The 13,122-nt window shown below is 43.0% G+C and overlaps 1 protein-coding gene across 14 annotated transcripts in view; it reads left to right on the plus strand.

The window, feature by feature from the left end:
• Positions 1-12,425, plus strand: part of LOC148651624 (trafficking kinesin-binding protein 1-like) — a 42,713-nt gene extending 30,288 nt beyond the window's left edge. For 7 of the 14 annotated variants that reach the window (XM_088602207.1, XM_088602211.1, XM_088602205.1 and 4 more), the window contains 5 exons: positions 192-419; positions 1,114-1,418; positions 4,474-4,809; positions 7,316-7,418; positions 9,890-12,425. In XM_088602207.1, the coding sequence (XP_088458333.1) occupies positions 192-419; positions 1,114-1,418; positions 4,474-4,809; positions 7,316-7,418; positions 9,890-10,619 (1,702 nt within the window). In that variant the 3' untranslated portion in view covers positions 10,620-12,425. Of the gene's footprint in view, positions 1-191; positions 420-1,113; positions 1,419-4,473; positions 4,810-7,315; positions 8,631-9,889 lie in introns of those variants that run through there. The other 7 variants (XM_088602208.1, XM_088602200.1, XM_088602210.1 and 4 more) reach the window with 6 other exon arrangements.
• The last annotated feature ends 697 nt before the right edge of the window (positions 12,426-13,122 follow it).

Here is a 13,122-nt window from a genome sequence, read left to right on the forward strand (position 1 = left end):
ACGGCTTAGAATGTCGGGATTTTCTGGTGAGTGTCTGTGCGCCCAGCGATGGACTGCCGTCCCGCCCAGGGCGTACCCTGCCTCGCGTCCTCTCCTTGCCAGGACCGGCCCTGGCTCCCCCGCGGGTGGAAAGTGGACGGAGGGGGCCGGCAGGGGGTGACGTGTCTGCGCTCCTCTGCCCCCGCCCCCAGGCTGCACCACAAGCGCGTGTTCGAGACCGTGAAGAACATCAACCAGACGGCGAAGCAGAGGTCCCTGCTCCCGTCGCCCATGAACATCCCGGGCTCCAACCAGTCCTCGGCCCTGTCCAGCTGCAGGAGCACGCCCCGCTCCAGCTTCTACGGCAGCGACGTCAGCAACATCGTCATCGACAACAGAACCAACAGCATCATCCTGGAGACAGAGTCCCCGGAAGGCAGGTGGGTGGCCTAGTCTTCAACTTGCAGGAGACCAGGAAAGTTGGGTAGAAAACAAATATCAATGCCCTGGGGCACCCTGTGGCTTCAGGGTATTGCTGACCAACATTTGATTAGTGAAATCTTGATGAACTAAGCTCATTGAACGCTTACTGGACTGGCTGTTTAATTATTAACGGTTTTCTGCACTGACAGTTAGGTTCAATTTGTTGCTGTTTTCCTTTGGCAGTAGATTGTGTGTCAGTTAATGATGTATATACTGTAAATGCAGGACTTGTACATGTATTATACATGTATGGCACTTCATCACTCGCCCGTATTATAAGACTTTAAGTGATTTATAGAACTGTTTTAATTAATTTAATTTAAGCTTCATTCATGAAGAGTTCTGTTGGGTTAGAAACCAGGAAACAGAGGATTACTCCAAGACAGGGAGATACTGCTGTGAGTACGATAAAACTTTAAACGGGTGATATGCAGAGGTCACGGCATCATTGCAAATGGCGCATGTAAAAGCTTCATGAAGACGTTGCATTAGCCGTGTCCAAGAGGGAACCTCAGTTCTCAGAAGCGGCAATTCTGGATTTACCCCAGTGAAACGCGCGTTCGTTTGTAACCTGCCGCGAGTTCGGTACGAGACCCCGTGACGATGCGCTTGGCGACGGGCTGACCCGGCTCTGTCTGCGGCGTTCCCCAGCAGCGACGGCGACGCCAACAAGAAGCCGGGCACCCCGGGGACGCCGGGCTCCCGCGACCTGGAGGTGGCGCTGCGCCGGCTGTCGCTGCGGCGGGAGAACTACCTGAGCGAGCGGCGCTTCTTCGAGGAGGAGCGTGAGAGGAAGCTGCGCGACCTGGCCGACGGGGGCGAGCTCCACAGCGGCAGCCTCACCCCCGCCGAGAGCATCATGTCGCTGGGCACGCACCACTCCGGCCTGTCCGTCTTCTCCTTCGGCAGCCGCTCCTACCTGCCCGAGAAGCTCCAGATCGTCAAGCCGCTCGAAGGTGACCGGGCGGGGCCCAGGCCTCTCTCTCTCCTCCTCTTTGACTCCCTCTGGTCCCTGGTGCATCACAAGGGCTCTGGTAGCCTCTCCACTCAGTACTCCTTTTATTTCCGCGATAGTCAGCCGCGCTGCTGGTTTGAGAGCCCGTGAGGCAAGGGTGCTGCCTTTCGCACAGCTGGATACTGACACATAATTGCAGCATACTGTGTGAATGATCTTCCCCTGCCTCAAGTCAGGCGAACGGAAGCGGAGCGTAGTGTAGCGATCGCAACGTTTCAGATGGGGTGGCCTTCGCGTGGATCCCGGCACCTGAGGGTTAATCTTAAAATAATTGACTGTAGTAGCTATCATCTCCATTGTTGTCGGCCAATAAAGAGCCAAACTTCCTGTGGAAATAGCCGTATCTCCGAAAGTAATATCCGTGTTCCAGTTGCAGGGCCAGCTTGCGTCTTTGAAACTTTGAGAGAGTGTTAACATGGGGCTAATCTTCCTCACACAGTATGAACACTAGAGAAAAGGGCTGCGATGTTGCACCAAAGATGAATTTGCACCAAGCTGTGGGGTTTTGCCTCCAGGCGTTTACTGTTGGATTTCAGCACATTGAGAAAATGTCACTCATTCTTTGAAGCAAAAATGGACAGGCAGGAAAAAAATAAAATGCTTAAATATTACTTTAAGAGACCAAGATTAAAACATTTTAGCCTGAAGTATTTTCTTTCTTTGGTTTGGAGTTAAAAATGAAAGTTTGATATACAGTTCATTCAGGCTTTTACTGTCTTTTGCTATATTGTTTTTTAAATGTGTATTATACCCCCTTACCTCTGTTGTTTCTGCTCTAGAGACATAAATGCGAAACCAAGAACCCTATATTACATAAATGAGATAAGTATTAGACTTTAATAAAAATAACATAGTTAATCAAATTAATCTAAGCACTTGATAACATAAAAAGTAATAAAGTATATTTTTAAAGAATTTAGAAATGCACTTTAAATGTTAACGGCAAGGCAGATTTATATATTAACACCCAGACATCCATTTTAAGTATGTATGTTCCTCATTTTTAGAAAACATCCAAGGCCATTTACTTCATACAGGGATGTCTTTTGGACAGGGAACGTTGTGCATGCATTTAAATATGCTAGTATATTTTACACTACTTACAATGAGTGTTATTATGTTACTTTTAATTAGTACAGATAATAGTGAAATTTGTTAATACTTTAGAATATACAATTTCAAGTCTAAACAGAGTCACTAGTTGATAGTCTCATTAATTATTTATTTACTATATATACACAGTATTAGTTCCCAAATGAGCATTCATTCTAGTCTTGATCGAACATTAAGCCAAAAATGTTTTAAAGGTTTCACGCATCTCGTTGTGTAGGTGCTCTAAAGGTTAGGTATCTGTGTGAATACATTAACGCCAGGGCTGTTTCTGCGAACTTTCTGATTCCTTTTCATCCTGCTTTCAATTTGTTTCTGGTCTGTACTTCAATTATCAGTTCTTCATTTTTCTTTTTTCCTTTACATCTTTGATTGGTTTTCTTGTGCTGCCATCCAGCATTTGTTTTTATATACATCTTCAATAAAATCTGCTAATTTTCATAACTGTCCTTCCAGTTTCTTTTTGTCTTTCTCTTTGATTTAATGTCTTCTCTTGTACCTAACCTTTGAGTGCAACACCTGTATAGTAGATCACAGAATAATGACGACAGCTTATTTGCAATATATTGATGACAATATTCTTCCTTGGACTTGAAATTTGTGTTTCTTCCAGCATTTTGCAATGTACAGTGTTTTCTCTCTGTGATGTTTGTCGGGCAGAAATGTTAAAAGGATAAGATTAATCACCATGAGCCCATTATTTCATATGATTTAGCATAATTGGATTAGAAACACATAATAGCCAAATATAAAACTTAGGCAAATCTTAGGTAAAACAACTAACATTTTGTTTACATTTTAGGTATACCTTTTAACTCCTTTCAGGTAATTTTCGGATAACTTGAGCATGGAATTTATTTTAAAATCTTTTCATTCAGATTCTAAATTTTCCAGTATTATAAGTACCTCATAAATGTGCCTACCATTTTCTGACCTGGTATTGTCATTATACAACTATTTAAATATCATATGTTAATCATGCCAACCTTAATACTGCAGAATATATCTAAATATTTTTTCTGGGTGTCAAACACATGCTGTACACTTAAGGATATATAAAATGGTTAGGATAAAATTAAAGTGTTCTAATCCAAATAACAGGAATGATGAAAAGCAAAGTTTGCACAAGCTGAAAGGTTATTCCCTGGTATCTTGTGTGCTGTATACTGTATGTGTTTGCATGTATTCTGATTTATTTGGCTGCTGCTGTGATACAAGGCGACCTATGCTTATTTGTACAGCTGGGTTTTGTATTGAAGTTGTTAAATGTGGCTCCTGGAGCTTTTCCCATACCTTTCCAGCTTTTCATAAAAACGACCTTTTGTCCTTCAAAGTGAATTTGTCAGTTAGCGTCGACACATTTTCTCTCTTTTGCACATATGCATGCTGTGGAAACTGGCTGACTACACAATTCACATCCGACACGTAGCGCAGGAAGTGGGTATGTGCTATGCGTAGAATTGCACAGACCTGACTTTCTGTAAAGTGTCCAGCGTCCGTTTAACATGAATATCTCTCTTCTGAATTCCTCAGTGTCTTTATTCGAGTAGAGGCTGCCGATGGCTTACACGAGCAATTCCGCGTGTTCAGCTTTGTACTGGGGGAAAAGGTCTTCCTCCTCTGCTGTTTGTAGGGAGCTGATAGGGGTGATAAAGTGAGCAGTCTCTTTGCGCTGTGCGTCTAAAGGTAGCAGGGACTAACTAGCAAGCTGAGCTGGGCATGGGAGTGCCTTGGCCTCACTTACCAGCAGAACGATCGTTTTAGTGACACCAGACAGGCCCGCTGGAGTCACAGTGCTGCTGTGGAGAGGTCGGAGGTCAGAGGCCACGGGGAAGGCCGCACCTAACGCTCTGTTTCTCTGTCCCGTGTGCCCCCTTGTGGCGAAGGCTCTGCCACCCTGCACCACTGGCAGCAGCTGGCCCAGCCCAATCTGGGAGGGATCTTGGACTCCAGGCCTGGCGTGGTCACCAAGGGCTTCAGGCCACTGGAGCTGGACCTGGAAGAGGTCTACCAGTTCACAGACTTTGAGGAGGACGAGCCAGGTGACCTTTCTTTCCAGAGCCTTTCTACCTCAAGCCCCGCCCCTCCGCACGCCGAGGCCTCAGGTGAGAGGCCGCGGGGGCCGCGGGTCACTGGCACAGACAGCGGCGCCCCCCCCAGCCAGCCCCCGCCCACGGCCACGGAGACCCCGGAGCAGAAGGCTGCCGGTGATGAGGCGTCTGGTGAGGGAGCCTCCGAAATGTCCTCCGGATTGGGACGTCTGACAGGATGCTGAATACTGGGGCATTCGTTCACCCTTCTCATCCCCGCCACTGACTCCACCACCATAGCGCACGTTCGCGCCCCACGGCCACGTGCTGCACCTTTCTTTGAGTACATCTCCTTTTTTTTTAACTTGTTTTTTTAGTTTTTAATCTTTTGACCTGATCCGCCCTGGGAGCTGCTACGGTGTGCCAGCAAAGTGAGAAAAATAGAAAGGATTTTTCGTGCGTCGATGCTGCTCAACAAAAAAGACCACGAGGCAAAACGATTGGAGCCCTGGCTTTGCTCCAGCTGTCGGACTGCGGTTCAGTCCAGTTCAATACATCACTAAACATATCATTTAGATTAGTGTTTTCAGCGGAAGTTTTCACTTTTGTGCCTGCTGATTCTTAGTGGAACACAGCGTAGGGCATGTATCCTTGACTTTTGTTAATGTCTTTCTTCATAAATATAAAACTAAATAGAAAATTTGATGAGTTCTGAAAAGGCATTTTTAGTTAAAACTAATAATTGGAACAAAAATGCTGTTTTTTGTAACAACAAAAATATTTTCCAATTAGGCGATCTTTATAGACATTCTTACAACTCTTAATTAATATTGAATACGTTACTTGAAGAAATGAATGATTATTTAGTTCTTAAGTTTAACACAGAAGGGCCTATTTTTGTGGTATCTGTTTAGTACAGTTTTCACAGCTTTTTAATTTGTTTTTTTTGCACAGTTTTGATTTTAATTGGCATTTTCTTAAGCCTTTGGTAGCCTCATTTGACTGTAATCACAGAAGAAAAAAATATTGGCATAATATTACATTTTTATTTTACCTATTTTTGTCACCTTTCTGCATACAGTAGCGCTCATTTATTAATTACCCAGATTATTTTCTCATCCAAATTTGATTTCACCATCCTGTCACAATCATTTCTTAATTCTTTTTAGTCCTTCGTTTCATAAATTGCTCTCTAACCAATCATTTCTAAATTTTGCATCTCGGGTAGCTTTCCTTTTGGAGCTTTGGGAAATCCAGTATCACAAAATTCCTAATTTTCAAGGCATGAATAAGAGATGTAGCACCGAAATGGAAGCACAGCAGCTTTTACTGAGAACAGCATTGTGGTGGTTTAATTTTAGCTCAGCTGTCTTGGCTGGGGTTATCACTGGAGTGGTACATTTGTGCTCATAATAGACTTACGTGTCGCTAATTTTACAATGGAGTACATCGTAGTTGGAAAGAAAACCTATTATTATCCAGATTCTTTGTTTCGGTATTGTTTCATACTCAAAATCGAGTCAAGAGCTTCGGTCTCGGGCTCCCAGCTCACTCGGCTGGTCACGATGCTCGTCCTGAGCACTGCCTGAGCTCTGGGGTGCACATCTCGAGTCCCCGCCTGTCTCCAGCTTCCTGTAATCGGGGCTCCCTGACAGAATCCATGAGTTCAGTCGGGACTCGGATTACACTACAGACCTCCCTGTCCAGCTTTCAGTCCCACAAACAAATTCTGTATAGCACGGCCTGTTAGAACACAAAGTGAAATCTGACTGCACTTTCTATTCTAATACTTAATACTTGTATGCTACTGCTTAAAATATAGTAGAGTATATTTTAATACATGCCTGAAATGTTAGGTAATCTTGTGCTCTAATTGCCTTAAAACTAATCTGCAAACTTGTCCTCTTTCTGTTTACTAAATTTTCCCTGTAAAGCTGCATCATTCAGCTATAAGTATAGCTCTTTTGCATGCGGAGGAACAGTAATAGAGAGAGATATATTTTGGACAATAGGATTTTAGATTTGTTTTCTGTATACAGGGCCTTGCAAAAGCATTCAGGCCCTTCCTATGGTGTCCCATTTTTTTAAATGAAAAAAACATGCTTTCATTATTTTAGTCACATCTCAGGTTCGATTACTAAGTGCAGAACAGTACATTTCAGCAAAAACTAAAGAAAGGATTTCAATTTGTGTTGATTGTGTACTGTACATACTCAGACCTGCAAACTCAGTATTTGATGGAAGCACTTTTGTCAGAAATTAGTCGCATGTGTTTTGGTCAAGCCTCTGCTTCACACACTGGCTTGATGCAGTTTTTGCCAGGATTCTGTTGGGCAGGACAATTGATAACGCCTCAAATTCCTTCGGGATTAATAAAGTCTTATCTTATTCACTTTCCTCATTTAAAGTTGAAAGTGTCAGGTCTGCAAGCTTTAAAACAACCAAATGTGAAATTGAGCAGAGGTCTGAATATTTTTACAAGGCACTGTATTTAATATATACTCGCCTGTCATGTATATGTATTATAACCAGGGACCTTATAGGCTGTTAAGTTCTGTTTTATGTCAGAAGTTATCAGATGGTTTTCTGTTAAATGCTTCAGTAACACGTATTGCATGATGCAGCTTTGAGTGTCTCAGTTTGTCTGACTGCTGTGTTCTTGTGTTTCTCAGAACTGTTTCTCTCCACTGTGTTTCAGTTCACTACCCTGGTAAATGTATGTCGCACACCAACTCCACATACACCTTCACCACCTGCCGTATCCTGCACCCCTCCGACGAGCTCACCAGAGTCACGCCAAGGTAAGGCTCTTTCCACAACTCCCCAGTAAAACCAGCAGTCCCAGTTTACAGGTTACTTACTATCCATCTTCAGCACAAGCTGCCCTGTCAGGTTGCGACACAGAGCGTCAGATACTTTCCATTTAGTCACTGTTAAACATTTTCTGCATCAGTCGCAACAGATTCAGTTGTCTTTAGGAAGGACTCTGGGGTTTCTAAATCGGCTGCCCCAGACTGGCAGTAAGAGTAACATTTGTGATCTTGGTCTTTGGTGAAATCCATCCCTTGCTGCCTGCGAATCTTTGTGTGTAAAGAGACTAAAGAAGTAACTTTTTCCGTCCTTTTTATTTTCAGCCTTTGGCAATCGTTATGGAGACACTAAATCATCCAAGTAGATTCAGACGCAAAAAGGACTTGCATTAGAGTAGGGAGAGCCAAACTTGGTACAAACTACCAGGTCTCACGGGTCACCTGTAAATCACTGCTTCATTAAGACTTGGAAAACACGTGATTTATGACCGGTTTATGAAACTAATTGATTCAGCTGAGTCAGTAAATGACCAGCATTTCATATTTTTTTAAAATTTCTTAAATGTGCCATTCACCTGCTTAATTCTCAAAGAAAAATTCAAAATCCAAGTATATTTGGAACTGGTGACTTAAATTTGGCCCATGTAACCTGCTTGAGGCTTCCCAGGATCAAGGCTATGCTGTATGAATAACAAGGGCTATTTTTAAGCACATGACAGCAATTTGATAATCAGTTTACTAATTTATTCATATAACCACTGCAAAGGTAAATACGGTGATAACATTCCTTAAATCCTTTGAATACCACAAGAATTATCTTAATGCCAATGACTTCTTTCTAGGTCTTGTGATGAGGAGGACGACACAGCACTGTATCATGTTGTACTGAGGGCTGGTTTAGAACAGCCACACTGACTCATCCTGTTGTGGGGTGAGAAACTCTGTCACATGGCCTGACACTGGTGGGGTTGCGTTAAACCGAGAGGAATGCCAGTCTGTGAAACACGCTAACATCGTACAATGTCTTATCCTTCTAACATCCCAACAGTCCCCAGTCCTTCAAAGAATTCAGTACTCCTAACCTAAACTTTCATTTAGATTAGAGACTTTGTACTTCATAGCCAAGTGGATTACAGACTGAGAATCAGAACCATCATTTCCTCATGGGGAAGGAAACACTGATCATAAAAATATCTGTCTGCAGTGCATGTGTCTGTGCTTGTTTAGCAAGTACCTCAAGGTATCCAGGACGAGTGGTCAAGTAGAAACCACATCTCTGATTGACTGGTCTAGTGTCAATAATGATAAAGTTAATAAAGTATCGACAGTCTGTTTTTCTTCTTCACCAATTAAAATGGATGTAATTAATTTGTGGGTAAATACAGTATGTTGCAGCTGAGTTCAGCTGCGTTTTTTAAAGCACTTTTCAGTCAATGAAGTTGTAAAGAGCTGATGCTTTAACAAATTCCTTCAAATAACTAAATTGTGTTTACGTGTAGTGCAATTCTACATGTATCAGTGATATACAGGTGAAGGAATTTTTAATTCCATGTAGAGTTGTCATAATGCATATGATGTGTTAAAGGCTTGTGGTTATCTCTTATACCTTTACTAATCAATTAATATGCATGCTGTTTATCAGAGCAAAACGGTTTCAGCTTTGTGTGAAAGATTACTTCTACAATTAGTTCAGTTTAAGCACAAAAATGCAGTACCTGCCTGATATTTTTGTTTATCCACTATATATATACACACAATTGTTTAATGACACTTTTGTTGAGAAAATACTTCATATTTTCTTTTTTTTCAAAGATGTTTTTCCCCCACAAAGTTCCAACACCTCAGGCACATCCCAAAGTATAGCTCACAATTATTATTATTATTTTTTTAAGAAAGTAAAACCATACTTTTAAAACAATTTCCTGGGCACGAAGGAGAGTTGTCCACCTGCTCCTCCTCATACTTTCACCAGAAAGAAATTAGCACCATGTTTGTGGGTGACACAGTATAGCACAGGTAACCCCTTCCTAGTTACTAGATCCTAATGTTTGAAAATGTAAGGATTAATGACTTTTTTCTGACAAAATCTGAAAATAAATTAAATTGTGCATTTGTTGTTAAATAACTGAGTAAAGTAACAGTAGGTCCAGCTCCCTAAGAATTCTCCTTATGAACTATTTTAAAGAATGTGTTTGTTTTTGAATAACTGCTGTGGACACAATATTAAAGGACTTCAGTACCTGACTGTATGCAAACAAGCGCTTCATGGCTTGAGTTGGACGCTGTGTTGTAGCTGCAGTTGACAGAGCTCTGCGCGAAACGCCCACACGTTAGTGTTCCTCTGCGTTACCTAATCCAGACACAGGCCTTGGTTTATTCTTCCTGACGGTAGATGAGGAGGGGGGGGCTCCGGTCCTCGCCCGCGAGCTCACTTTGTTCTGATTCTCCCCGCTGCTGCACAGCCTCAGTTCTGGCCCGATGCCGGCTACCGTCTGCATGAGCAGCCTGAAGTCCACCCCCGTGGGGACGCCCTGCACCCCCCGGCGCCTCAGCCTGGCCGAGTCCTTCACCAACCTGCGGGACTCCACCAAGACCACCAGCACCTCGCTGGGCCTGGTCCGGCTCCTGCAGGAGAGGGGCATCTCCGCTGCTGTCTACAACCCCCAGAGCTGGGATCGGGCGGCCACGGGGGCCGGCACCCTCGCCGGCCCGCCCAGGGCCCCAGAAACGCTGCCCTCCACGCCGCCCAACTCCCCGACGACGGCGGCGGCGACAGCGACGACGACAACATCAGAGCAGCCGCAGCAGCAGCAGCCCGGCAGCAGCGCCCCTTTCGAGTTCAAGGGCCCCGGCGGCCCCTACGACAACTTCCTGGCCTCCAAGCCGGCCAGCTCCATCCTGAAGGAGGTGAGGGCGGAGAGCAGGAGCACCTGCAGCAGCGGGAGCCAGACGGACGTCAGCGTGTCCAACCTGAACCTGCTGGACAAGCTCAAGCCCTTCGTGCCCGCGGGCCTGGCGAGGGAGGGGCTGGCCCTGGGCTGCCCGGGGGTGACGCACGCCATCGGCGGCATCCGGCGCAACCGCAGCTACCCGGCCGTGGTGGGGGCCAGCATGCAGATGAAGGGGCCGGGGCCGCAGAGTTCGGAGCTCATCCTGGGGCCCCAGCTGCCCAAGCAGACTAGCCTCAAGTAGGGGACGCCTCGCCCTTCCGTGTCGCTGTTTTAACTGCTGGTTTTAAACCTACACGTGCATTCGTTCTGTGCCAGTGTTCGACCAATCAGCCCTGTGCCTGTAAGAAACGGAAGGTATGAACTTTGTACAGCTTCTCTTGTAAGTAGCCTTCTCTCTCTCTCCCCCCTGCGTTCTTATTTTCCCCAGTCAGTACCGGGATGTGTTCTTCCCCGATTGTGCCCGTGCTGTTAGTAATATATTCTGCGGTGCTCCAGAGGTGTGCGCGTGTGGGAACAGGTCTTACATCACGATAGTCTGAGGAGAGAATTAGGAGCCTGATTAGATTTAGAATTCAGTGACTGATTAGAGTGACCTTTGTCCCGTTTTTCTTTGCAATGGTAGCTCTCGTGTGGTTCGTCCTTCTGGATCCTAACTCCAGTCTGCACTGATCTTTCAAAGCAGTTAAGCCGATGCACAGAGACAGTCCCTTCACAAACGGCTGAACAGGTGAGCAGGTGGAGCTGCAGCCTTTTACACTTCAATGGAAAACCTACATTGTGCTCAACGCTGTTAATGTGAGACTTACAACAACATGACCCTCTCAACCCGAGTCCCCCTCAGACTCAAAAGAAAAATCTTTCCAAATTTTAAAAACAGATATGTAATTCATTACACTGTGTTCTTTCACACAAGCAGATCCAAAGCTGCATACACAGACGTAGAACTGACATACTTGAAGTGCAAATGCAGTAGAAAGGTAGAGGGATTGGAAGGAATGAATGTGGTATTTTAGCCTCACACAAACTTTTTTTTGGTGTTAACAGCAATATATATTTTTTTTATCTTTTGCTGTTTTACTGTGAGGATTTGAATATATTAAGGGTGGCTTATACAGTACAGTACTTGAATCTCAGAAAGTTAATAATCGGATAACATTTTTAATTGTGTTTTACGTTGCTGTGGAGGCCTGCGTCCAACTGATCGGTTGCGTGAGGCCCAGAAGTAGCTGGACTCTGTCAGCTGATAGTATTAAGCCAGTGATCCTGTATAGGATCTGTATCATCACTGTAGCTCACTCACAAGAGACCTGTAAGAAGATACGCAACACGTTTCTCCTCGAGGACATTATGTAAGCATCCAACATTTACAGTTAGCTTTAAAACCGATCTTATAGAAGAGGACAAAATGTCAAAACTCAGAACATATCTTAGTGCCTGATCTTAGTCCAACAATGTAGAACAAGTCTATTGGTCTGCTGTGCTATGGCTGAAGTAGAGCCTAATTTGCACTGATGGCTTATTGTAAAGAGTGTTTTGATGGTTCATTTGAACTGTTTTAACCTTATGTCTAATGAACATGAAATGATCAATATATTTTGAAGCAAAGCACATGGAACAGTTATGCATGTGTTAAATGAAGAAAATAAACGTATTTATTCTTTACTTAAGCAGTACATTTTAGGAAAAATACACATTGGCTGATATTATTTACTGTTGTATGTGTGCACTTCTTGTCCGTAACTTGAATATTTCAGTTGAATGTATTAAATAACAGCAGATATGTTCATAAATGTACATTTGATTTAAACTATGGATTTTACTCCATTTCACCATAAAGGGAAGAATACTATTTGTAAATTGTAAATGGTATATATGCAATAAAAAGTCATGCTAACGTTTTTAATAAAAGTGAACAAAAAATAATTTAAAAAAATCATGACGTCAAAGACACTGATAATACCATAAGCATTGCGTTGTACTTTCAGGAATTTTAAATGCTGTTCTTTGCAAAAAAAGAAGAAATTCTAAATAAAAACAATTGATATTACATGTGAGTTGTATCTTCGTCTTTCATTTCAAGGTCGGTACCATATATAGTACTTTTCTGTTTCAATGAAATGAAATGCGTTTCTATTCAGGAATGTATGCTACAGTATATAAGCTTTGTCAGTTAATCTAACCTCTTTAAAGGCATGTTTTAGGAAAGGAACAAACTGTTAAATTAGATATTACCTTTTTCTTCCAAGACTGGGAGATTTTCATGACACTGTAACAGCTTTGAAACAATAGAAATTTTGTTCTGTCAGTCTTATTCACATCATTTGATTTAATTTGTTTTGTAGGATAAGGTACTTTACCATTTCACTTCCATCTTGCGTATTTTTTCATTTTATTTTGCCATTGCTTTTCACTTCTATTTTATTTTCCGAAACCCCCTTTTACACCACAAGAGGGCGCTTTGTGACAATGTACATGACCTCCACACGGTGTTAACGTTGGATTAGAATGGCATATGTTTAGCAATAATATTATTTATGGTACCTGAAAGTTTCAGGTTCTTGCACAAAGCTAAGGTATGCGTATACGTGATCTGACAACTGGAATCAATTTCCTGTCGTTAAACTTATTTTTAAGCTTATTTATGGGGTTAAGTTTATTTATGGGGTTGAACCATGGAAGTAATAATCATACTGTAGAACATAAGTCGCACCATTTAGTGGTAGCTGTTTTTGTCTTTTTCTTGT

The sequence above is a fragment of the Lepisosteus platostomus genome, chromosome 12, assembly GCF_059453375.1.
Source record: "Lepisosteus platostomus isolate fLepPlt1 chromosome 12, fLepPlt1.hap1, whole genome shotgun sequence".
In the NCBI taxonomy this organism is placed as follows: Eukaryota; Metazoa; Chordata; class Actinopteri; order Semionotiformes; family Lepisosteidae; genus Lepisosteus; species Lepisosteus platostomus.